This window comes from Chenopodium album, chromosome 5, assembly GCF_948465745.1.
Source record: "Chenopodium album chromosome 5, dcCheAlbu1.1, whole genome shotgun sequence".
Taxonomy (NCBI): Eukaryota; Viridiplantae; Streptophyta; class Magnoliopsida; order Caryophyllales; family Amaranthaceae; genus Chenopodium; species Chenopodium album.
The window spans coordinates 9,050,029-9,077,671 of NC_137838.1; the positions used below are offsets into that span (position 1 = coordinate 9,050,029).

A 27,643-nucleotide genomic window follows, 5' to 3' on the forward strand; every position below is an offset into this window, starting at 1 on the left:
GTTACTATGTTAGAAATGATTGAGAAATCGATCCATGACGATGAAGATGAACATACAAGGAATGGAATGAATGATGAAAATGAAATAATGTATACTTAGAATATACAAAAATGTGAACTAACAAGTTTATATGAAATGTGTTAAGTAATTGAGAAAGTAGGGCGAAGGAGTACGTTTATATAGACAAGTAAACATTAATGCTAGTGTAGCATCATCCTCCTAAAATATGTATGTTTTTACAAAAGTATAGAGAAAAAGTTGTCTTTTAATTTGCTTCACAATATCAACTACTTAATCTTTAAATTAAATATCATTATTTCAAATATTGTTTCCTTCTTTTGATTTTTTTGTTTAATAAAAATAAATGTATTAATTGGTGTGGTTATGAATTTTTAAGGTTTATTGATATATAATTAAATAAACATTATTTCATTAGATATTGTAAGGTAGAGTCTAATTAGCTATTTATTAGTTAATTATATCTTGAATAATGAACACCGGGAAACAAAAATTAGCGAATGAATAAGTTTTATACAATTCAGCGTAATTTGGAATCAGTTCATGTTATACAGTTCAGCGTAATTTGGAATCAGTTCATGTTTCGATAAATGCAACATATATGTCTCATATCGACAATCCAAGTTGAAATTTCCGGAACGAACTAAACGATGACTAAACGCAATCTATTACGTCTGTAGTATATATGTTTGTTGACTATTACCTAAACTTTTCCGGATATGAATCGGATATTATTCCAAAAGGAAATAATGAATTTTGAATCTTTTTGTGGTTGATTAAAACTAAAATTAACTACACTAACACGACAATCTTGCAACTATTATTGCACGTATGGAACATTTAGGAACGAAACCAGTGCAAGTTTAGGGTGTGTTCTATTCACCTAATTATATCTTATGTGTGGAAGGATATTCAATGAGATTCACAAAAGGAAATTTAACCCATCTCAAAAGAAACATTAAGAGTAAACTTATGCCATTTTTCATAATGCCTTATTGGCTTACCAATCTTTGTCATTGAAATTTAGTAGTTCTCATAATTATACCATAATGCAAGTTAAGGGAGTGTTCTATTAACCGTATTTTCACTTATCTTATACCTTATCTTATATGCACTAATTTAAACTTACTAAATATTATTAAAACTTATTGTAGTTGTAATTTGTACTTGATTAACCCTTAAACTTATTACACTTGAAAAAAAGTTAAAATAGGGTGAATAAAACAAACTTTAAGGGTGTGTTCTATTCACTTGATTTTCACTTAATTATCTGAACTTAACTGAACGTATCTGATCAAACTTATTTTAATTAGTTATAATTTGAACTTGGTAATCCTTATTAGAAATTATTTAACTTGGACTTATTAGACTTGAAATAAGTGAAAATAAGGACATTTCCTTCAAATTAGGATTTTTTTTTTATTTTTTTATTTTTTATTTGTGTAGATATGGATTACTCAATTTTTTTTTCCATATTTATATAAGAAATTCTATTATCAAAATCCTAAGGTGTTAAATTTTTTTTTTTTTTTATTGCCAATAAAAATAAATTAAAAAAAAAATTTCCTAAAGGTGTTCAACTTCTTAAAATACACTTGAAAATGGCTCAAATTTAGTGGTTAGCCACATAACCACATTCTAGTATTCTACTATTACAAAGCCTATTTTAAGTAGTTGAGTTTCTTTTATGAATCTTGATGTAAAATTAAATTGCATTAAAAGTTCAAATGTTACTCTTTTGTTTTTATTTATTTATTTTTTTTTTTAATTTTTCTGATATATAACTTGTAAGTAAAGGAATATATAAAGCATAGAGTAGCAAAAAGCCATAGAAAACTAAATAATATCGTGTGTGATGTGAATAGTTAAGCTGATCCATACTTTTCTTTTAAAAGATTGAATGTTACAATTAAACTTTAACTTAGGATACCAGTGATTTTTCCAGGTTTTCGAATTGGTTGTTATTTTTGTATTAAAATAAAATTAAAATCTACCAACTTTAATTTGAGGAAGACAAGTTTTTTAAGCTACTATATATGTATTGCATGCATGAACACGTATTTGAGAAGCCATAAAAAAATACAACAAAAACGTGAGTAACACGTGTTAAGGGTTGTTAATCAAGCTTCCAAAATTGCTGACTCGTTATTACCGGCCATGCATGCAATTTACGGAGTACCGGAGAGGAAGCGTAGTCAACTTATCTCAGCTCCCATAAATAGTGCATGCGTTTTTCTCAAAGCCTGGACGGGCCGGTTTTCTTTTAGCGAATACTGTCTTTGTGTCATATTAGTTGCACCATACTTTTTATAAAACAATCTCAAATCAGTTGTAACATTCTATGGAGTATAAAAAAGCAAAAGATTGACCTTTATTTTTTATTTTTTATTTTTACTTTTGCTTATTTTGAACCACTTTACTTAATCTTTGTGTTTGAAAACGGTAAATTTGAAGGATTTTTACTCATATTCCTTAAATGACTATGGTACACTTAACTCTAAACAACACGCAACGTCACAACAAGATTAAAAAATTGTGTTAGTGAAACTAATGTGACAAATCCAATAGGAGTACTTTATAATGAGGCATTTTTTTCCATGACATTAGTTGATGTAGAAATAAATCGTCTGCTTAGTAAAAAGCAACACTCTACATTTAGAAGATAAGAAGATGATATTCAGGTACAATATTTCAAAATTTACTTTCTCTATTCCCCAAAAATTGAGACGACAACTTTGTTTTATACAGACTTTGGGGAAAAAAATTATTTCAAATTACACTTAGACCTATTCTGAATGACTGAACTAAATTCAACTTTGAACTCAACTTATTGGAGTTGAGCTGAATTAAACTAAATTGAATATTTTATGAGAAAAGAAAATTAAGAACTGAACTGAATAGAACTGAAAATAATCTGAAGAGTTAAGGCCCTTAAACTCATCCTTGTTAATCCATTATACCAAACAACTTCTTAGTAGGATGAATGATCGTTAAATCCCATATTGTGACGATATATAATTTTATAAATTTCAAACGATAAAAATAGAGTATACAAATCAAACATCAAGGTTATACTTCAATCCACTTTCGAATTTACAATTCGACTTTCGTATTTGGGTACATACAAACTTGATCATCAATACCTCTATAATCTTTTCAAAAAACGGGAGCATAATACCTCTAGAGAGATACAGGAATAATGTATGAAGCACTGTTGCAGTGATATGTACTGCACTACTGCTAGTACCAAAAATACTGAGTATAAATGCTAGTACAAATGTACCATTATTTTAAAAGGCCATCACTACACAAGTAACTAACTTAGGAGGATTTTTTTCAAGGAGAGGCCAAAATGCCCACTAGTATATAGACAACAAATCTGTTCTCTTCAGCTTAATTTCAATTCAGTTCCTAATTTCCTTCTCTCATAAACAATTCAGTTTAGCCCAGCTCAATAAATCAGAAAATGCCCAACGAACTTCATATCTGTAATAGTCAATAATTTGTAGCAATGGTAAAGAATAAAGTAATTGACAGAGTATGTTGGTTTTACCCCTCCTAGCTTAACATATCCATGTAGTCATAAATTGTTGCAATATATTTCAATTACAATTTTGTAGTTATAACAAAGAGAAATTTGAAACAATAATTACATGGCTGATAGAAAAACAAATTTACAAGTTAATCGTTATCAAAACAGCGTCATGAATTATATTGTCAGCCGGCCAAAAGAGCAAGAGCACTTTCTTTCTGCTCTGTTGTGATTCTCAACCTTTTCAGTTACCACGGAAAGCCAAAATTGATGCACATAATGGTGATATCTTTGGCAGTTTATAAGATCCATGAAAAAGTTGGCAACAAAATTCAAAAAGAGTACACTGGCTCAAAAATGCCACTTCAAATTGCCCAAGCAAGAACCCAAGATACCAAATTTTGATCTAGAAACTTTAGAAGGGCGATCTCGGTGGAGCTTTTAACACAGGAGTTGTCTCCTGCTTTTGGCATTGCTCAAGGATTATGCTACAGTTATTCATGGTGCGCGCATCAAGAAGTCCAAGGTTCCACAATTTGATCATAAATAATCTCCAACACCTGTATATTAAATAAGAAAAACAAATTCTTAATACAAAGTAATAAACCTATGTATTCTACATAAACTCTCAAGGGCAGAAATATTGAAGATCAAAATATCCCCAACCCTGAAAGTAGACAAACAAAAGAGAGCAAGTTTTTGTTAACAGTAGAAGAGCACATCTTGCAACCCTAATGGCTATATCTATTCATAGTCTTGAGGAGAAACGTTATCATTTCATATATATTTAGCAAGAGTTCACACAGATATCAAATTGAAAAATTCTAATAGATTATCACACATCGCTCTATGTACATATTGAAAAAGTAATTTACTTCAACTTTATAGCAAGTCATGCTTGTTGGGAACTTCATGTGTCAATAATTTCTAGTAGTTTGATAGCGGTGCATGCAAGGCTTTTCATGTCACTTAAACATTGCATTTAAAAGCCTTAACCCAATTTAAGCTTTCTTCAGCGCTCAAATCAACGAGCGCATAGTTTCAATATCAGGATTTATAATGAATACAAACCCACACTCTTGTAATTATAATGCACTCCTCTCATTCTCATACTAGTGCCCAGACCTCAAGGAAGTGAATAGACACCACTCATAAACGTAAGCAGCTTAGCCAAATTGTATGATGAGTTGAAATGGGCAGGCATTACAAATTAAAAGTAGCTTAACCCAACACACAGCTCAAAAACTAATGTTCTACAGTAATATTCAGATGCAAACAATGTGATTCTACTCATTTATGGCAAACATACTTCAACACCCATACATGTTTTAGTTGTTAAATTACTAAATCATCATCCTAGGCAAAAGAAATAACAGCGATATTTTCCAATTTTTTAAGAAAAACTACTGATTGTCTAGCATAAACTCATCCCTTGAAAAGAAAAAAGGTTTAACTTGTAAATGGTCAACAAAGATTATAAAATACTAAGTCCCGATTCAAAATAGTAAATAAAAAAAAAAGTAGCATATAAAAAACAGGATTGGAAAAAAAAAATGCACAATGAAAATCTTGTAATATGTTCCAGACTATAAAAAACACCTGCAAGAGCAAAAACAAGAAAAGCTTACCAAATCAGAGCAGGAGCTTGCACAAGATTATTCCCATGCGCACGAGAAAACGCCTCACAAGCCCAAGGGATATGACCGTCGGCAAGTACCCTGTTATAATTCAGAAATAGAACACTTCAGTTATGAGACACCACATCTGATTATCAGAAACAAAGCTTGCAAAGATGGCCTTAAAAGGTGTTTTTATCCATTCCCTCTAAGGCCCATACCCTCAACCAAAAAAAAAGAACAAAAAAAAAATCTTGGACATGAAATACATGGGCCAAATTATACAAGTCTACAAATATCAGGGTAACATACCTTCCAAAATTAAACAGCAATTACAAGAAAGCTACCCTTATATAGGGCACAAAGGAACTCTTAAGTTAGTTCCAACAGAAAATGCCTATTTTAAGCTCATCACCAACTAAGAACAAAACTTTATAGCAATATGACATATTGACCAGATTATACTACCCGAAAAGGTTTTTAGAATGAAACAAAGAAACTTGAAGCGTATATGATAGCACATCTTCACAGTACATAGATCATTTATGAAAGGCAAGTAACTTAAAAATTGGCTCAATACATGAAGTAAATGAATCAAGGACTATCAAAAGGCACATTTTAATTTTTCCTTTCTCTTACCATTATTAGAAAGGAAGTAGGACAAATGAGTGAAGGATTATCAGCAATATTGATGGCTCAAACTGAGTGAGTGAGTGCATGTGCAAGTCTGTGTGTGTAAGAGAGATAGCAGAGCCATGAATAATTTATGCAAGGAAACAACCTAGTTATTCAAATCCATAAAAGGACAGTATTCTGCCTCAAGAAATGGCATAGCATATTCTAACATTGTTCTCACATGAACTCTAAACACTATCCTAAGTTCTGAATATTCTGATGGAGCTGAAAATTCAGAACTTGATTGATTGGGTCACTGTTTGTTCAAACAAAAAAACTTAATTGGGTCAGACAAATAAATAGATGATGAGCCACAAGAGAAGGCACATTGACCAGCATTTAATGGTACATCATAATTTCAACATACTTGAGTTGTGGCTACCAAGAGATGCTCAAGCTTAACATATACTTGAGAGAGTGAATGTGCAGCAGCAACAGAAATATGTCTTGTTATAAGCATACAGAGAATTTGGCATAAACATACCTTTGTTTCCTGGCAAAAGAGTTCCAAAGATGCATGATTTGTTTCTCATCTTTGCTGACATCCACAAAATCATCCAGCATCTGCAATTATTATTTCAAACCCCAACATCAATAATAAGGCATAGAATTACAATCCTTCACATGGCAACTTTGTGTGTGCACTCACACACTCACAAATCAATCAAAAGAAAAGGTATAATACAAAATCATCACCATACTGTATTTTCCACAACTCCCTTTTCCCCCCTCCCAAAAAATTAAAATAATGCACTTTGTAAAACTACAATGGCCACTGACAACTTATAAAATTCAGTATCCCAGCAAAGGCAACATAATATACTACCTCAGTTTCATATTTTTTGCAACTTTTGCCAAAAATGGATGCTACACATTATTTGGAACTAATGTTTTCTTTCCTTTTTAGATTGTCGTTTATCTCTCTCTCTCTCTCTCTCTCTCTCTCTCTCTCTCTCTCTCTCTCTCTCCTCATCACATGCATTCCTATTTTTCTCTCTCATCTTACACTCACAAACAAATTTTGCCTAGGAGTCCGTGCACCCTTCAAAGTTGCAAAAAAATGTGAAACAGAGGTAGTAATAGTGTTAACTGATTACAACATAGATTGCCACTTCTATCAAACATGGCTATGTTATGAAATTTTGCATGCATTTGGTGACTTGGGTCCAAGTGTATAAGCGTCATACTCGTGTGTTGAGTGTTGATTATCCGACAGGGGTACTTGACAGGAAACTTTAGGTTGGAGTGCCATAGCTTGTTAGTATCCTTAAAATCTCATCAAACCCAACAAATATACAACAGCTTGTTTGGATAGGTGGGTTTGTAGGGAAAGGGAGGAACAAGTAAGGAAGGGATACAATTTTCTTTGATTATCAAATTAGGGGGTTGAGAGAAATGAAGGGAAGGGAAATGGAAGGGCTTTATTACCTCATTGTTTAAGAAATACATCTCTACAAAATTGGATAGAAAAGGAATATAGAAACATAGTGTATAAAAATATTGAAAATGCTTTTCTACCCTTAATTTCCATGTTTCTCTACTGCTATTTCTCACTTTTTCATTCCTCCCTATTTTGTTCTTCATTCTATGTTCATCCACAAATGCATTGTTTCTTACTCACTCCTTGTATCTACAATTAATTATGTCAAACTATTTCCCCCAATTCAAAAATAAGATTCTAACAATCTAACTGCATCTAGGATCAAGCAATCATGCTTCTGACATCAACACATCGAAGGTAAATAGATATTCAATGTATTAATACCGATAGGTTTGAGGGAAATGGCCAAAGGGGATTTTGATCAGTACCCCAACATCTAAAACCATTGCCAACAGCAAGGAATTGGAGAGGTAAGAGAAGATTCAAAGGAAATGATAAATTTGGAGTGTTAAATCTGACTAGTTGGTTTTTTTCGAACTGCATATCAATGGATACTTTCTCCATTGATGGTGTACTTGAATTAGTAGGGGCAGACTGGAAAGATAATCTAAAGCAATGTTCCGTTTCCATCCCCTTCCCTCATGCTCTTGTTAGTTAATTAAAGGAATTTGTTATCTTCTTCCTTACCCACACTTTCCTTGCTAAAAAGATATCCAAATAAACTGTAAAAGAGAAATTCAATCTCTAGCAAAAGTGAGAACGAGGGGGTGGACTGTGGAACTCAGGGGAGGATGACTAATACACCGCAACCATAAAGAAAAAAGAGCTCAAGTTCTTCAGCATGCCTAGAAAGAGACAAGCAACAGTTCATGCGAGGTAAAAAGTAAGGTGAGGAAAGAGAAAATGGAGAGAAACTGAGAAAGAACTGAAAAAAATAAAATAAAATTGGGGCTAGGAAAGGAATAGCTCAGGTGTAGGTTAGGGACAATAAATATTAGTTAATTTGTGACAACTACCATACTACCAATACAATGTGTCTTTGCTACACAGAACGCAGCGCTACAATCTTCAGAGAATTTGGCCTACATCAAACTAGATTGCAGAATTAAATTAAATTCCAATTAGAGCTGGAAAAGGCTGAAAGACCAAATAACACAACACAAAATTAGAGCGTTTAACATAAGGCTTCCAGCACATGTAACTTGAGGGTTAGGTTCAAGAAAAAGCTTTGTAACTTGACAATGACCTATGAAACCGTTTATTCATTAGCTACACTGTTGCAAGTTTCCGTTTGTTTATGAAATTTGAAACCGTTTATAATTTACCGTATGCGCAACAATTAAAGTAAAGGGGAGAGAGAGTGTAAAAAGGTGGGTGAGTGTAAGAAAAAAGTGGATAAAGCAGAGTGTGAAAGGTGTAAGTACTAGGGGTAAGAGGGGTAAGGTAGAAAAAAAGGATTGCCAAAAATAAAATACAGTAAATTTGAGAAGGACATTACAAAACGGACAAACAACGGAAAATGTTAAAAACATTATGTAATGAAGGTAGTAGAATAAAGGCCCATATTAGAATCCCAGAACCTAGAACTTATTTACCTTAAACTCTTAGCCATCATCTGTCATTGGCGTCATATATATATATATATATATATATATATATATATATATATATATATATATATATATATATATATATATATATATATATATATATATATGTATATATATATATATATATATATATATATATATATATATATATATGCTCTCTCTCTCTCTCTAAAATCAAATTATACACACCAAAATCACCACCTAAATATCTTTCTCTATGAAGCTTGAAGATATATTCTTCCACTCATAGTACACAATATGATCCACCTATTTCTCCCAATACCTGCAGAGGAAGGGCATTATGGGTAGTCTTTATTCTGTCAGTAGTCATTAGTTTTTAGTATAAACCAGGGAGAGTAGGCATTGAGAAAAAGCATTCAGAATATTTGAGTTGTTATTTTGCTAGCTTTAGGAGAGGGTCAAGCCTTACAAATACTTGACAATTATCTTCAGTTTTCTGAAAACTCAGATTTAATAATCAGAATCACTATTTTCATCTATTTGGAATCACTTGTATTATGCTACAGTCACACCAAAACAAATATTCACCAGAAATAGAATACAAATAAGGCATACCCTTCGATCTTCTAGATCAGCTACATCATCATCAACTTCATCTTCACTATCATGCTCTGAAAATATCTGCTCCAATGCCATTGGCTACAGTCACAAAAAGAAGTCATCTTATCAGCTATTGCCGCTGCTAATAACTTTGTATATTTGATTACAAGACTTTTCAAAAGTTGACAGCAGTAGATCAAGTAAATGTGATGTGGAAAGTCTGGAAACTGCAGACAAACAACAGTAATAAACCAAATTTATTGGGATTCGGTGCCATTTCAAGTTTGAAAATAGGTCGTTAGAGATTACAAAGTCATATCTTTGCATTTTGGTGTGGTTTGCTTTAACATTCAAACCCAAAAATTCTACAATTAGAACTATAAATGTCATTTATGAGCCTGGGAATCAAATACATATAAAATACATTTGAATCTTTAGGCATGGACTGTGTTTGGCAAGCACTTGAACCATCAAGTCTTTCTATATAGACTTCAACTAACTACTTAACCTTGGATGGTAACTAATGATTAGATCCCAGACAATTATTTGCAGTATGTGCTGCTAAGGTTTGGATCAATAAATGGTCAGGAGCAACTTACAAATCATAAATCAGCATTTGCAGATGATTACTAATTGCCAAAAGCCAAAAACCAAAGTATGCTGTATGTGAGATTGTGAGGACCTCTTATAAACTAATCATTATAAGATATCCAAGTACAAATGACCAAATTTGATAAATTACAGAAGCTTTCAGCTCAGCCTATACGTTAAACAGTAAACACATAGACAGAAGAGGAATACTGAAATGTTATATTTGTTACTCAAAAGTCAGAACCCTTCAAAAACAAAGAAGTAGAGCCGTAAAGGTTAATACTAAACTACTACAGACAAGATCATTTAGTATGTGGTATATCAAGATAAGTGGTAATTACAGCAGCTGTAGATCAAGATGCAACAGAAAATGCGACATACAATTTTCAGCAATAAGCTGAAGTTTTCTAGATTAGTCATCGTTGGGATAGTTTATATTTTCTAAACTTTGAGCTATGTATACAAGTCTCTTTAATTTTTTTACACACAAATTTGTTAACCAATCTCTGCTATGGGTGATCAACAGCCTATTGAAAAGTTTTAAATTTGACACGCATCTTTGTCAGCCAATCTTTGGCTTGGATAAAAAAACAGCCTGTTGATATTTTAAAATGTTGTATCTCAATGAAACCGATCCTACACATGTAAATTGTTAAATCATTGGTGGCGATAGAATCGATATAATAATGGATGTCTAATCATGTCCATGTCTTGTAATTAACCCATATCTTCTCAGACTTATTCATTGATTGACCTTCAGTGCAAAATGTCAATAAATATGTAGCAGTAAACAAGTGTTGATGACACAAGGCTAGTCACTAGGCAATAGGAAGAAAAACAATGATGGTGCAATAAAAAGAAATTAAATTAGGCAACATTAAAATAAAAAAAAATTAAAAAAAAAATAAAAAACAAATTTAGATAGACATACTTGTGCTCTGTGAGAGTGAAAGAACTGTCTCTTCTCCATTACAGCACGACTAAAGACAGCCAGAAATAAAAAGTAAGCAAAATTAAGCAGACAGAACATCACATCTAAAATTACAGGATATAGATCTATAAAAACAATCAGGATTTACTATCCAAGAATCAATCTTTTTTTTTTTTTTTTTTTTTTTTTTTTTACCCATTACTCTATAATAAATACATCCAATTGCCCCGATCGAGTCAAGAACTTGCACAAGTGAATCCAGCCAAGGGTAGGGGCAAGGAAATCCTACCCCCAAAGAGCCCTCTAGGGGAATATGATCCTATAACCTCATGATTGTTGGATTTAAATCTTTAATCTTTCGACTAGGCCACGCCTTGCTTGGTAGGATAGCTCACTTGTTACAAAGTGAATTTCAAACTATAGCTAGAGTCATAGATAATATAAATTTTGTTATTGTAATGATAAAAATTATAATATGGTGTTGGATAATAGAGGAAACTATGGTGAGGGATAGGGCAGTGTGGAGGAGGAAAATTCATGTCAACGACGTGTCATGATTATATATATACTTTTGTTTATTTTAACAACCAACAACACTAGGGACAAAGAATAGTAAACAGGAAAGTGATGAACCTTCTAAAATCAGATCGTTCCATCGATAGCTTTCTCGTCTTTGCAAACTGGAGCAGCGCCGGGGGAGCAATACTGCTTCCTGATACAGACTGAATGCAATCTGGATCTGTAGAGTTGTAAGATATATAAATTATAGGATGAAGAAATAAATTAAAAATATTGTATGTTTAGACTTGGGGTAAAACCTGGGACAGCATTTAGGGAATCATTGACACTTGAACTCCGAGCTCTTTCAATTTTACTGGAAAAGGCATCTAAAAAGCATGTGAGCAATTAAATTCCAGAGCGTGCATAGCTAATACAAGAAAGCAGAAAAAACTAAAGAAGAAGATACAAAAAAAAAAAAAAAAAAAAAAAAAAAAAAAAAAAAAAAAAAAAGAAAAGAAAAGAAAGAAGAAAGAAGAAGAAGAAAGCAAGCTACAGCTAGCTACATATCAACTGACAAACATCAATGCTCATTCCTCCATCACCACAAAACAAAGAAGAAACACTCGGTCAAGTTACCGGACTTGTAAATCTGGTACATAATTTTACTCAAAAAAAGAATTTATTTTAATCAGCAAAAAAATGAGTACATAAGACTATAAGAGAGGACATGTTTATCAGAAAAATCTGTGACAAACAAGACAAAAGCATAACCAATAAATCACCAACAAGAAGCAATGATATATGGTCAATACAATTTAAGGTTCGATTGATGTTACCAACTTACCATGTCATATTACTCATCTATTTGCCCTTTGCCTTTAAAATAGACAGAACAGATAAGAGAGAGTATACTAGGAGTCTCGGAGGGACTAGTTTCTATGTCTTATTCTCCAAATTACCCTAAAACTTCTTACAGCTAACGCGTGATTGGTTTAATAAGTAGTGAACTCAGAGTCATTTCCTCAAAATTCCACCTCAAGTCATTTATGGTTACTACAGCATCATTCATAGGTCATAGATATACTGTCATCTATTTATTTAAAAAAGAAACAGTAGAAACAAGATATACATCCTCCAAAAGACAAGGACATTGTCACTGTTTAGTATAAGAGTGTAAAGTATTATGAAAACAATAAACTTAAGCCAAAAATTCCTGATAAAATTCAGGTGGTTTTGATGATTGGATCGAACAACAAATCCATCTTTACAACCTGCAAGCTCAGCTTTATATAATGTTACTATCTGTTCTAATTGACTTGTACTGTTTTAAATTAAATATAAACAGCAGAATTTTCCACCATAGCAGAAATCATTTTGATTGTGAGCTGAACTTGAGCTCACTTTAGGCCCTGTTGGTTCCTTTGATTTACTAGTATAACTTTAAGTCAAGCAACTACAACCACAACTCAATCAAAAAGCTCATGAGAAGGTCACTTTCTTTCACAGTATTTTTCCATGTCTAATATTAATATACTCCGTAACATACCTCTTTTTTTTTCACTTGCAACATTTCAATAGTGTAAAATATACACATATAGGTTCAAATACATTTCATAATTAAGATTTTAAGAAAATCATAATCATATGGGATATAGTTGGGTTCGTAACAATGTCTATTTATTTTAAATCTAATTTTTTAGAAATGCATAATTACAGACAAAAATGGTTATTGGAAAATGTGAGAGCAAGAAATTTCGCAAGTAAAAAAGATGAAGTACATTTTAAGTATTGTTAATGGTTTATTAAACCCGGTATTTGATTGTATTTTTCCAAAAAAAAATGTCATTTTAAAAGTTAAAAAATTCTTTCAACCTCTCCTCCCTCCATCCCCCCCCCCCCCCCCCCAATCTTTATCTCTCTCTTTTAACCTAACAAACCTCCAAATCTTATTTATGTTTCTCTCTCATTCAATAGCTTCACTCAATTCAAATTATAGCAGTAGGTCTGTACATCTCTTAACACTTATCAGATTCCTCTCCCTGCTAAACAAAGTATGATATTTCATTAATAATTTCTCTTCTTTAATAGAGGCATGTCGCCATTGAATCAGATAAGTCAGTGGCTCATACAGATATCCGCTCATGTTCTAGCATTCCCTCATTTTCTCAATCAACTTGCCGCTCGACTCTTATTCTATATTCACTTTACTGTCAGATGAGAAAGTTAAATCATAGAAGTAATATGAGAATTAACAGGTGTAAAGTTTCGCACCTTGATGCTGAGAACAGTTCATTTTTTGTTCCTAACTGCCAAGCTTGGTCCAGCAAGTCAGCAACTTGAGGCAATCCTAGAAAAAATGTATCGCAAGCCCATGTCAAGGTTAACTTTTCAGGCTCACGATCTCAGCAACTTGAGGCAATCCTAGAAAAAATGTATCGCAAGCCCATGTCAAGGTTAACTTTTCAGGCTCACGATCTCAGCAACTTGAGGCAATCCTAGAAAAAATGTATCACAAGCCCAGCATGCTCATTACCAATTGCTACCTCGGAAACCTCAATATGCTCATTAGCAACTCTACCTCGGTAACCTCCTCCCTAAAAGTTCTGTCAAAGTTCAAATCCTATTTCGAAATAAAATTCCTGACAGCACTACAATTGCTACAAATAATTGGGAATCCTATGTTTTTATGGCACTGATTTCTATGTTATTTCTAGCCAAGTCCCAGAGACCAAGCACAATAGCGAAAAAGAATATTCTAAGCAGCTTATACATTTCTGTTGGTTAGTTCTTAAAGAACAAAAAATATCTAACACGCAAAGACAATTCATCAAAACGACAAACAGGAAGTAATATTAAATATAACAATGATAGCAGCATATAGGCTATTCTAGTATATTAAATCCTTCATTATTTGTTAACGGATAATACTTCATACAGAAGATTTATTCATATAAACAAAAATTACAAAATAGAGCATACCATCAGCCTTATTCAGAAGATCACTTGCAGCAACACCCACATCCGATGTTAAAGTCAGCGGTTGTACATGCTTTGTCTTGTCAACTAGCAATTTGGTTGTTCTCCTATTTTGCCTTTTAAAGCTTCAAAGCACAAGTTTACAAGAAAACAATAAAGCTGGTACAATTACTAAAATCACTAGAGTCAACAATAAGTAAGATCACAGACAAAGTAAACTAACCAAAGAAAAAATATAAGCTGTTTAGGATCAACTCCATCTGCAACAATCTAAACAGAAAATATTCAGGATAAGGGCTAAAGGTTTCCCCAGACAATAGAAAATCATACAGAAACATTAATAAGTTTATTGGCTGTTTTCAAGATACATTCATCGAAAGCATCTGGCCATGACAGAATCTAAACAAACAAGGACCATAAACTTGCAAAATCCAGATACTTGGTTTGAGGGATGTAAGTCATGTAAAGTCTGAATCCTATAGATGGATCTAACATCAATGATTTTTTGACCCAAATATGAAAGACATCACTATTTCTTTTTTTTTTTTTTTTTTTGGACGAAAAAAGGACATCACTATTTCATCATAATGCAGATAATTAAAATAAATCCTCAAAATCCTACTATCCTAGCCTTTAATTGATGTGCTCATTGGATTACATACAGCAATGAATATTAACAGGCTAACAGCCATTGTTATCAGTGGAAAGGGAGATCATGATGTACAGAGATCAACTCTTGGTTCTTAAATAGTCACCTTACAAAATACTGAGTATTTATGCTATTAGGTGAGATAAAGCACATTGCTCAAAGACCTACAGTGATTTATGACAACGTATAATATCTGTACTTTTTGACTAACAATGTAGCGGAAATTTAAAGGTAATGTGCAAGCACAAAGGGCTCAACACCTTACTTAAGTGCTACCATAAGATACAAACAGTGTTGTTGAAAGATGCCAGACGTTGAAAAATGCTGACAGCAAAATTACCTGATAGACTCTCAAACAACTCCGAAACATACAACTAAAACAAGGTGCTGGAAACGGTAACTTACTATTTGGTATGATTTTAGGGTAGTTTTGAATCTTGATTTCGTGAAAAAATCGACATCTAAGTTCATTATTTACTCTAATTTTATGCAAATTTTGTGCATCGTATGCTTCACGGGTTTTGCTTTTCTTTTTGATGCATTTTAGTGCTTATTGGCACCCATGAAGTCTATGGAGTGATCGAGGACATAAGGACAAGGAATGAGGCAAGCACGGGTTAATGGAGAATGAAAGAAACATGAAAGAATGTCTTGGAGTGAAATAAGAGCATTTGGGAGTTAAGAAAGGATTTTTGCACACAAGGCTCAATTTCAATGACCAATTAATACTCAACACTTAGAGTGATTCAAATTGGAGATTGAAGTTCACCACAATAATCCCCTAAAAAAAAGGTTCACCTCAAGAGCTTTCCAATGAGTGGTCACATGCCTTTTTTTACGAGTAAAAAGTTATGACTGTTTGACGATTTCATTCAAGTACTGACGTGTCTTTTGGATAGGTCGCGCCTCCCGAACATTCTACCCATCACCTGTTTTAAGGAGGCGCAGCCTCAACTTTTCTACGATTTTTTTTTTTACGGAGATTTCTATGGAATTTAAGGGTGATATAAATAAACCCTTTAGCTTAGTTTTAAAGGGAGGAAATTTTTGTAGTTTTTAGCTTAGTTTAGTAATTTTAGAGAGACAAACTCATTTTCTAGAGAGAAAAAATGGGAGAAACTTGTTGAATTCTTGAATTTTTAAGAATGGAAGGAACTTGAAGATTTAAATACTCCTTGCAATATCAATGAAAATTGCTTACTCTTTCTCTTATTTTTTATACTATAATTACTTATCTGTATAACTCCGCCAGTAGGTCTTCCCGTTGCTAGTTCAAAGCCTTGATAAAGGAGGAGGAGGGTTTCAATAGGCCAATGTAAAACTTTGTCACATCCAATGACATAAGCCAAACTGATATTTTCATGCGGGTGTTCCCTACTCAGGATTAAGTCGGGGTGGCTTACATGGAGAGCGGCTACAGGAGTGTTATGTGACCAAAGCATTCCCTTACTGTTGAAGGGAAAATTCTACGGTACTACCATAAGACCAGTGTTGCTCTATGGTACAGAATGTTGGGCTTCTAAGGAGCACATAAAGAAAATGGAGGTTACGGAAATGCGCATGTTAAGGTGGATGTGCCGAAACACTCTAAGAAATTGAATAAAGAATGAGGTTATTCGCAAGAAAGTAGGTGTGGCAGACATTGCAAACAAAATAATGGCAAATCGCATGCGTTGGTTTACGCATGTAAGACGGAGACCCAAGGGTGCACTAGTTCGAAAAGTGAAAGAGTGGTACCGTGGAGGGGTTAAACGAGGGAGAGTAAGACCGAAAATGACTCGGTTGGAAGGAGTTAGGAAGGATATGAAGTATATGAATTTGCCGAGGATAAAGCATCGGATCGTAACGATGAAGGAGAAAGTTTTATGTGGATGACTACACAGAATAATCAGTTTTGGTTCATGTAGCCGACCCAACTTATGGGATTAAGGCTTTGATTGATTGAATTACTTATTTATATATCTTTTCTAGTTTTATTACTTGTTCATATTAGATTAGGATTTAATTTCATGTTCTTAGTTGCAAATACTTATAGTTTTGCAATCTATCATGATTTGTGACAAGTTGTTTTACTAGTGATGGTTGAAGCCATTGATGAATTCACTAATACTTGTTTACATGTGTTGATTAGCTAATGTGGGGAGCTAATTAGATGAGCCTAAGTTGTTTCATTGTTAGTTCTTGTAAGTGGCCCATGCTTTCTAAGTTTTCCCAACTAAAGACCTAGACATGAACTTAAGTTAGCTCTCTTCTGCTTAACTTAAAATGCCATGAGAATACGATTTCTAGTCAAAGGATGTTCATGTCATCGTGATTATGCTTTAACACTTATTTCTATGCTTTGTAACCACGAGAATAGGTTGTTTTCATGACTCAAAGTAATCCCTCCAGCATCCCTCTAGCTCTAGCTCGAGAAAGTAGGGTGCATTAGATGACTTCCCCTAATTTATCCCTAAAATGTTATATCTTGTATGTTTAATTGTACTTGATAGGTGGATACCTTCCCAAGATCCTTTCTAGTTTCTACAGGTTTTCCCAATAGCTTCAAAACCAAAAGTAAACTATGACTTATCACAAAACAATAATTGTTAGTGCTCCCATTAGTCCTAGTGGGATCAACCCTTACTTGCCTCTTTTACCCATGAGAGACCAAGTTAGGGTTTTTATCTTTGGTAAGCTCGACGAGACGACGACATCCTAACAAATACCTCCCCCGTTTTTAGGATGAAGAAATTTTCATTACAGAGAACACAAAGAATCAGTCTCAAAACATTAAAAAGAAATTTACAGAAAAATCCCTTCGGCATTATTGCATTGATCCAAAGGACTGCGAATGTACTAAAGGTCTACATCTTACATAATAATAATACTTCTACTTCCCGTACAAAGCATCCACAGTATTTCATAAAGGCGCAACACCACAACACTTATCACCACTGGTTTCTCCAAAATTTCCCTAAAATATTTGCAAGTTGGCAATGACTCCAAAAATTGACGGTGAACAGCCAAAAAATCCCTTTCACATCAAAGAGTTTATCCATAAAGAAGAAACCATGTGGCAACGTAAAAACATATCTTTGTTGGGACACCAAAAGTCCCTTAGTTTAAAGCTGAGCAGTACAAAAACATCCAAAAAAAAAAAAACCATAGTAGTAGTACAACAGGGAAGATACATGCAGCTATCACAGAGTAATCATGCAGTCCTAAAGCTCATTATTCTCCAATTACCAAACAGGACAAACAATCTTAATTAAAGTGAAAAACCTTAGTGAACGAGTCATTTGGAAAGTTTACCTCCAATCTCAGTGGATCAATTTTGACTGAAACATTCACAGCTTGATACTCCTGTGTCACCTAAACAAGTTAAGATTAATGAGATGAAGCAATGGAGAGAATGAACATCATAAGGGCATATTCCTGAAGCATACTGACCCAAAATTCAAAGTTGAATAGATCATGACATGAGAGCAAGTGTAACTTCAGGCCCTGCAAAGTTTTTAGTAATACAGATGTATATCAAGCTTGGTTCAACCCAAAAAAAAAAAAATAAGGTGTAGAAGTTACCAACCTGAAAACTTGCACATTTAACCAAGCAGAAAGGGCAGGAGAAATCTTCCGTAACTGCATGTTCAGGCAGGATTTTGGGTCCAAATTTCAACATGTGAAATATATACCTCAAGACTCGAACAAAAAAAACAGCGAGAGAAGATATTCCAAACTAAAATATATGTTCACAATCTTCACACATAGCATAATGAAAATGGCATTTTAAGATAAAAGACGCTAGAAAACTAGCTTCTGAAATCTCTTACAGCCTTTACCTAGCAAAAATAGACATAATAAGGGATGAAAGACCAATAAGGAGACAGATCATAATACTGAATCAGACATTGAGGCCAAGTATTGGATGTGAACCACTTGCAGCAGACTAAAACTAGTGGAAAATGAAAATGTAACATGGGTAGCAAGTCAATTGAAAGATGTGCACAGCACAGCCACATTTTGGAAATCAGAACACTACTTAGAAAAACTAAATGAAGTAAAAACTGATTGAACTCCTCACCAACAATATCAAAAGCTGATTTTTTAATTCCATTAAGTTCAAAAGGATTACCTTCAGTCCTCTGCAACTTGTTGTGGTAGTACCTGTAGTTGAAAACTACATTGCCAGTCCTCAACCTTACCCATAAAAAAATAAATAATTAAAATATCAACTTGGCTTTCGAACAACTATAAAAGACATTGAAATTTTAGCAATATTTATGCAATACTCTACAGCAATCATAAAAAGAAGTTTCCCCCATGGCCCCATAGGTTCTCAAGCTATGTAATCATTACAAAATTGGTTGCCAACACAGTTTCTCACTTGAGATTGAAAAATAGATACAAGAAATATCAGGCATTACCCCAGAGCATGAGAAGATAAATTGGGAACGCTGTTAGATGTACAGGGAGAATAGGGTGATTTTTCTTTTGCCCCTCGCTCTTCTGCAGATATGTTGACCTGTGCATGCTGCAAGGTGCTCTTTTCGAGCAGAAACAGAAAATAAATAAGATTAAATTGTAAATAGCTTAAACCATGTAGAAAAACGCAGAAAATCAGAGACAAATTTGGAAGATCTGGAAGTGGATCAGTGGATGAACAAACCATGTAAGTAGAACTCTTAGGCATCTGAAATGAGATACATTTCTCCTCGCCCAAGACAAAAGACTGCAAACACAGAAATCCCATTAATAGCTTTGAGAGAAAACAGAGCCCAAAGGGCAATAAAAGACAAGTTGAAACAAGGAAGCTTTTTTGGCTAAAATAAATCATAATAATAATAATAATATCACAGAGAAATCAGTGACACAGACCTTCAAGTGGCAAAATCATTCAAGTTTACCTAATATTTTGTTCCCATTTTTTCTATCCTTGGATTGGGAAAGAAATTTTAGCAAAACTAAATAAGTGATAAATAAATTAGAAAAATAAAGTGAATATAAATATATAATCACTGATATAATAAGATTTACCTTTAGTAATAGAGGATACAATGTATATAAGGTAATAGATATATAATTCTTCTCTTTTTTTTTCCTTTTTTTTTTTTTTTTTGTGTCAAGGAAGAAATTAAAGCTTAAGTTTGTTAGTTTGTTAATGACAATGATAAAATTAAATTGAGTTGTGAATGAATAAAATAAAATAAAATAAAAATTGTTACTTCAGATAAAATAAAATAAAAATTCTAGCCATAACTTAATAGGTAAGACAACTCTAATTAGAGTTAAATTCACAGAGATAATTCCTCAAATATATACTATTATGATAACATAATTACATAGTTTTTTTAATAAGAAAAAATGGGATATGACAACCACACACCCAACAAATTAACCAAAACAACCATGTCTCTAGCAGTGCTTTTGCTCCCTCCTAGATTATATATCTCCACTCTCATAAATAAAACAAACTAATTTCCAAAGTGATTCTTCTATACTATATAGCTTCTCTTGCCCAACAGAGGGATGAGATTCCCCTTGTTTTGAGTTGTCCAGCTTTTGTATGTTCATAAAATCACGTCCATACTTGAACTGGACAGCATAGGATTTAGGAGTAGGCCTGTCAAAAACTCATAATCCACAAATGTGGTAAAGATCCTCCTGTGCAGATTAAATTCTTCCACTTTAAACAAACAATCCGCTAATACAGCTTAAAACTAAGTTACTCCTCCAATTCACCTCAAGTGCCCGTTCCATTTCAGGCAAAAGTAGGAAAAATTTACATAAAGTGGCCACGTTTAGCAATATTGGACACATGTCTGACACTTTTGGTCAAGTTTTACATAGCATAGACTACTGCTATGACAGATGCCCTCCTCTAATTTTATTTAAGACATAGACTACTGCAATACAGCAAAATTTAGGGCAAATACTACTGCTATGACAGATGCCCTCCTCTAATTTTATTTAAGACACATACTTCTTATACGGCAAATGATATATTTACAAATTTTGATATAATAGCTAATTTTTTAATATGAATTTCATTTTAATTATTTAATATTAGATTCTTATATCCAATAAACTAACCATGTAAATCAATATTATTAATAAACAACATACCCAATGATAATAATAATAATAAAAAATAAAAAATAAAAAATAAAAAAAAAGTCATGTAAACTTTCATTATTCATCAAAATTACAGCAAAAATTTAATTATTTTCTTTTTCTAACACTACCCTTCAACTGATCACTACTCAGTCAGTTCACCCCTCATACAAAACACAAATCCATTATCTTCCATTCTTCATAATCTTTTGACAGGGTTTTCCAAAGATAGAGAGAATAACATAGACAAAAAAAAATGCCCATGATTACTGACTACTAATGCTAAAATACAAGTTATATACAGTCAAACAGTAATTCTCCCCACCAAAGTAAGATAGCATACCTTCAAAAGACAGGGACGCAAGTCAATTGTAGACAACATTTCAACTCTCTCCCCTCGGCTCAAATTTGGAAACTTTTCCCAAGATAAGAATAGTGACTCCATAGATATTTTCCCCCATAAACAGGACTTCTCAACACTCGCTGCAATAGAGAGAAAAGTTCAAAACCAACTAGCTTTTGCAGTCAACTCATAAGACATGTAAATGTGCAACAGAAACTCATATTCAAGATAAGTACATACAAGAATACGGTCAAAGAAACAAATCAAGATCCAGAGATATTACAACTATGACAGGTATTGTGAAAGAAAAGAAGTTTTTATGAAAACTTTCTTTTTAAAAGTTTAGTTCTCTAAGCATAAAATGAGTAATATATACACATAAACATACACAATCTGTAACTAGTACTACCTACTAGTTAAAAGTATCAATCATAGCTTTTGTACTAAAAAAGAATAATATGGAAAATAAGGTTTAAGAAGATACTTTAAGCCCGTAATTCCCCCGTAAAAATAAATTTTATCTAACTTTTCAAAACTGAAATTACTCGTCCAAAATTCAGACTCAGAAAGAAACTTTCACCAACAGAGTTAGACAGATAACAATGTCTGCTCGGTCTACCAGACTTCCTAAGACATAAGAGAATGGTCTTCTTTGCCTGGGTCAGTTTGGTTATATAAAGTACCATTTAACCAACATCAAATATAGCAATTTAGCAGGAGAATATGCTAACATACTCCACATCCACTAAATGGTGTCCAAATAACTGCCTGTTAAGCAAGTTTTGAATAATCAACAACAGGACAGAACTTCGCTCCTCCAGCCCTCTCCTTCATTCTGTTCCTCTCCAAAATTCTAAAATCTCAATCATATAGTTCATTATACCTCTTCTTTAATACTTTCACTGCATCAATACAATCAATCAAAAAATGTATCTACAACCTAAACAACTTTATTGGTTTACTTTGATCGTCTTAGTCTTCCCAGCCACCAAATTTCAAATTCCACTTACAAGTCCCAAGGAGAAACATCTTACTTGAAAGGGATATGTTATCCACTCTAGATGAATCAAATCCATATGAAGTATACACCCCAGCTGCAATTGGAACAAGAGAATAAGAGATCAAGATATCCATACAGCATGCATTAAGAATAAGAAGAGAAATATGATGCCATGTCAATACATCTGAATAGCATGGCTAAAATATTGAACTGAACAACATACCATAGCTAACAAATAAGATGAAAAGGGATCCAGATTTGGCTTCCCTCACAAGCTTATTCATCTCAGGTAGAATGAATTTGACTTGTGCTACATTGCCTCCTTCAGTCCTTGGAGATGTGAGCAGTCGAGCTTTAGTGTAGCGATAAACTGCAGAGTGCTATTGACAACAGCATTACAAAAACGAATTGCTAAAAGTTTAATCACACACTGATATTAGGTACTTAAATATCATGCAATGTACGAAATTCAACCACAGACTACGACAAGACAATGATTACGTAAAGCAGCTTAAGACCAGGAGTACTTATGGCTGTCACAAATACAGCATAAGAATTATGTATTCTAAAATTCTACCTCCACGTCAGATGTATCAGATAGAGCCTTAGCCAATATGATATGCATGGGACACAAACTGCGCATTTGTAATCCATCATCCAATGCCCCTGACAGAGAAACTGTCATTTGTATCCTACACATCATCAAAAATAATGTTTTGTTATACCAAGGAATGTTTCTGAACAAAAACAGGAATGTGAAATGCAGAATGATAGGCAAGTCCAGTAACAGCAACAGCAATGGCAGCAAGTTGATGATAATAACAGTATCAATCATCAAAACATCAACTATATACCTTCTGTGGTGCCTTGTCTGTACTTTGTAATGTAAGGACCGTTGAAGAAATAATGGCTGCAACAAATTGTAAATTGTCAGGAACAATCAGTAAAGAAAGGCTGCTTGTCAATACGGCTATAAGACATAAAAAGATCCAACAATGCACGTCCAAAATTGTCTTCCTTTTTAGATAAATTCATCATGTATTTTTTGTTATGGTAAGGGGTTAAGGCTTTGTTGTTGGTGGTGAAGTTGTTATTGTTGTTAAAAAAACAAAAAAACTTGAAAAAGTAAATAAGGATACTTCAAAGATAGCCAGCTTCATATTAAAATAAAGTCTCCCACAGTTTAACCTATTTCAAAATTTTTTGCACATATATAAAAAAAGATATATAATAAACTGGAAAGAGGGGGGGAAAAGAAAAAAAAAAAAAAAAAAAAAAAAAAAGGAAAGCTAATAGTGCAAGATCTATTTTAAAAACCTAATATGCAATACACCATTATACCATAATTGTCCCAGCACATCGAAGGAGAAATTTATCATTTTAGAGGTTTATATGAATAATTTAACCTAAAAAAAACAAAAAAAAACCAGTTTTTGAAAGATATGACCACTCCGGACCAGAGACTGGAAAATAATAATTTCTGTCTTAGAGACCAAACCAGTTCACTGCAATCCTGTTCAGTCCATATTTTTGCAATACACCTAACTATTACAAAAGTAAAGCACACAACTCAAGAAATGAGATACCTTTTTGAATTTATTATTCTGAAGTAAAAGGAGGGCATGCTAAAATTGTTATTTCAGCTTAGACTCAGAATTTAAGCTAACTATCTAGCAAAATGATAATGTTGCCTGGTTTTCTAAAAAGTTCTTACTGTGGCAATTTCATCAAACTCAAATTTCTCCCAAAAGATAAATAATGTTAATACTAGTATGCTACTGGTTCTTAGATTTGTTAATCTACAAACAAGTGCAGGAAATGGGAAGAAAGGATCAAAAGCATTTGATGGACTATAGGCTCCATTCCAGCCAGGCAATAACCTTCTCTTCAAACTGTTTTCTTCCCGTTTGTGTTTTTCTTGTCCATGTGCATATAATAATCCAACAACTATAACACCACGACATAAGAATGCCAAATTGAGAGAGTTCCAGACTTCCAACAAACAAGGGTACAGAAATTGCCAGTCCATGTCCATTTAATAATCCAACAACTATAACAAAATGAGATAAGGATGATTAAGAAAAAATGAGAAAGATATCCAACAAACAAGGGTACAGAAATTACATTTCTTCTAGCACGGCGTTGAAGAATGTTATAAAGCTCTACAGGTTTGCAGTATGCAGATAAACTCTCCTCAGCAGCAATTTCCTCCTCAGCAGATAAATGTACCCGAGAATCTTGACGGCACAACTGATCTCCATTTCTAGACTGGCTGCTATTAACAAAAAAATAAAAATACTACCTTAAAAACAAGATCAATTACCAATGATATAAAAATAATATACAAACCGACACTCTCCCCAACAATATTAGTCAGCTCCAACTGCCTAAACAACGAAAATGATCATATTATATGTGCTTTACATCACCAACAAATTGCTTGAATGAAGTAAAACCATAGCTGCTAAAATTTAAAGAGGCGACACAATAAATGCAAATGCTTTAAAGCCGTACATTGTTTCTCGAGCCACAAGAGGTATGCCAGGCATTTTCAAATAGCTGCTACCACAAGCTCACAAAACGTACAAAGTATGGAACAGCCTGCAACCAACACCATTTGACCAGTCACCAAAAAATGCAGAATCCATATGATAATATGAGATAAACTTACGCATAAATTAAAATAAAAGAATTAAATTTTAACAAATGGCACGCTTAATTTAGGCCACATTATGCCGCAATATGTGAGCTAAGAAACTTAGCAAACCTCGGTGTAAACCAAGGAGAGACACAGATGAGATAAATCACAAATGCGCTATTTGTAACATGCATTTCGGCCTTACAGGGCAGATTAACGATCAGAATTAGGTGTTACAAACGTACAATGAATCGTCTAATATCCGATCATTTTTGCTAATGGTTTGGTATGGGAGTAGGATTTAGGCAAGCTCGGTTCGGCTCCATTAGCCACAAAATTTATCGAATTGGTTCATCGGTTCGATTAAGCTCAAATATTCATCACATAAACAACCAAATGTGACTCAATTATGAAATTAGGCTCGAAAAATCACAAAACAAAACGAAAAAAAAAAAAAAAAAAATTAAAATTAAAACTCTTCTCGCTTGAAATTTTCAACGCAAATTGCACATAGCAAAATTAACAACAAATTCGCGCGTTATAATTTTTCAAAAGTTGAATATTTTGCCTTAAAAGAACCCTAAATTGAGTATACTGACAATCGAATTGACGATAACGTAAAATTAAACCCTAAATTGTGAAACTGAAATTCGATGATCCAAAAAAACATCTTACCTGAGAAGCTGCTTCAATGGAGGAGAGAAAGATCAGAAGCCGCTTGAAGGGAGAGTTCAGGAGAGAGACAGAGAGAGGGGGATTCCAGGATAAAAGTGAAAACTCCAAAGAGGACTAATACTAGTACAGTAGTACTGTATTAAAAGTTAGTAATAATCCTCTGATCCTCTCTGATTATTAATATTACCTTATACGGAGCATTTGACACGTTTTGACATTAATACTGTTCACACTTTTTTTTCCGTATTTTGTGATTATAGGTAATGAAAAATGTATTTCGGTAGAAACTTTTTAATTCATCGTCATACAGTAGTATATTTTCAAAATATCAACTTATTACGGATTATGATTTTTACGATTTTAATGGTTAAATTTGTGTATTGGCAATCGTTACAACTAAAATGAAACAGAAAAAGAAGTTAACATTATCTCTATTTCAAATCGACATTTAATATAATGAACTAGTGTATAGCCCGAGCGATGCACCGAATTTTACTAAGAATATCAATAAATATTAGGATTTTTTGTGAAAAACTACCTTTTATATACAACTTTTTGTGAAAAACTACCTTTTAAAAAAATTGTTGTAAATGACTACCTCTTTTTTAAAAAATGTTGTAAATAACTACCACTTGCCGGAATCTCGCCGTTGACTCACTTTTCCGGCGTTGACTAGACCACTTGGCGGCTTTTTCCCGTTTTCGACCACCCCCACCCCCTCCTCCTCCTCCCTTTTCCAGTTTTCGACCACCCCCACCCCCTCGTCGTCACCTCCCCCTCCCTTTGTCCAGTTTCAGACTACCCCTACCCATACGGGCCATACCCCTGCCGGAAAATTGCGCTTGTTGCCCCTCCGCCTCCCTTCCCGATTTCCGACCATCCCCACCCCCTGCAAGCCCTCCTTTTCCCTATCCATCCTTACCCCTTCTTGCAAACCTCCTTTAATCTAGTCGTCCCTACCCCTTCTTCCCCGCAACCACCATTAAAACCATACTTCACTGTCTTTGAAACCTAAAATAAAAAAAAATAAATAAAAAATAAATAAATAAAAAAACCCCAAAATCCAGAAATTGAAAAGGGTAAGGTTTTCGAGGGGGGCGAAGGAGGGTGGGCGGGAATTCGAGGGTGAGATATGTGTGGGTGAGATGAAATTTGGCCAGAAATTGATAATTTGTTTGAGGGCTTTTGAAGTATCGGGGCCGAAAATCAGAAATTGATAATTTGTTTGAGGGGGTGGCCGGAAATTGTTGCCGGAAATTGGGAGGGGAGTGGCCGGAAGTTGATAATATGTTTGAGGGCTGCAAGAAGGGGTAAGGGATGACTAAAAGGATGGGTGCAGGGGGTGGGGGTGGTCGGAAATTGGAAAAGGGAGGCGGAGGGGGTGGGGGTGGTCTAGTCAACGCCGGAATTAAAAGTCAACGGCGAGATTCCGGCAAGTGGTAGTTATTTACAACATTTTTAAAAAAAGAGGTAGTCATTTACAACAATTTTTTTAAAAGGTAGTTTTTCACAAAAAGTTGTTTATAAAAGGTAGTTTTTCACAAAAAATCCTAAATATTAATTGAGCTATAAAATATAAACTTTGTAATTAAAATAAAAGTGAATAATAATAATAATAATAATAACTATGAAATTAAATAAGTGATCTCAAATTGTTATGCAATACAAAGTATTTGGTACTATTATAATGGAAAATGATACAAAATAAAAGATAACAAATATGGTAAGGACATAAATTCATTTCTTAGTGGTATTGCGTTCAAACCTTGTAATAGTTATTTTTATTGCCATTTTACATGATTAAAACATGTTTAGAGTATAATGGATATGATGATAATGGCGTACAATACATG

The 27,643-nt window shown here is 33.5% G+C and overlaps 1 protein-coding gene across 4 annotated transcripts; it reads right to left on the reverse strand.

Annotated features, from left to right (window-relative positions):
* Positions 1-3,485: 3,485 nt before the first annotated feature.
* Positions 3,486-25,929, reverse strand: LOC145631815 (polycomb group protein EMBRYONIC FLOWER 2-like). 4 transcript variants are annotated; one of them, XM_081683996.1, is made up of 24 exons: positions 25,791-25,929; positions 24,992-25,078; positions 24,602-24,749; positions 23,332-23,387; positions 23,055-23,169; positions 22,701-22,857; positions 22,512-22,571; positions 21,478-21,617; positions 19,690-19,752; positions 19,448-19,566; positions 19,156-19,220; positions 18,610-18,662; positions 18,474-18,527; positions 18,336-18,395; positions 14,616-14,662; positions 14,396-14,517; positions 13,688-13,763; positions 11,734-11,789; positions 11,549-11,654; positions 10,916-10,964; positions 9,409-9,492; positions 6,326-6,405; positions 5,179-5,268; positions 3,486-4,110 (listed from the first exon to the last, which is right to left on the reverse strand). In XM_081683996.1, the coding sequence occupies exons 2-24, from the start codon at positions 25,024-25,026 to the stop codon at positions 3,966-3,968; spliced, it is 1,980 nt and encodes a 659-aa protein (XP_081540122.1). In that variant the 5' UTR covers positions 25,027-25,078; positions 25,791-25,929; the 3' UTR covers positions 3,486-3,965. The 4 variants fall into 4 exon arrangements, with proteins under 4 accessions (XP_081540122.1, XP_081540123.1, XP_081540121.1 ...); XM_081683997.1 differs by having other exon boundaries at positions 18,336-18,386; positions 24,602-24,752; XM_081683995.1 differs by having other exon boundaries at positions 24,602-24,752.
* Between the last annotated feature and the right edge of the window lie 1,714 nt (positions 25,930-27,643).

Bases quoted from the DNA above. Each gene is read 5' to 3' on its own strand.
- LOC145631815 (XM_081683995.1), bottom strand. From the start codon at position 25,026: ATGCCTGGCATACCTCTTGTGGCTCGAGAAACAAT. The intron at 19,567-19,689 runs GTTTGTTCATCC...CTGCTCGAAAAG, and splicing joins CTAAGAGTTCTACTTACATG to AGCACCTTGCAGCATGCACA. The intron at 10,965-11,548 runs GTTCATCACTTT...GGCTGTCTTTAG, and splicing joins GAACGATCTGATTTTAGAAG to TCGTGCTGTAATGGAGAAGA.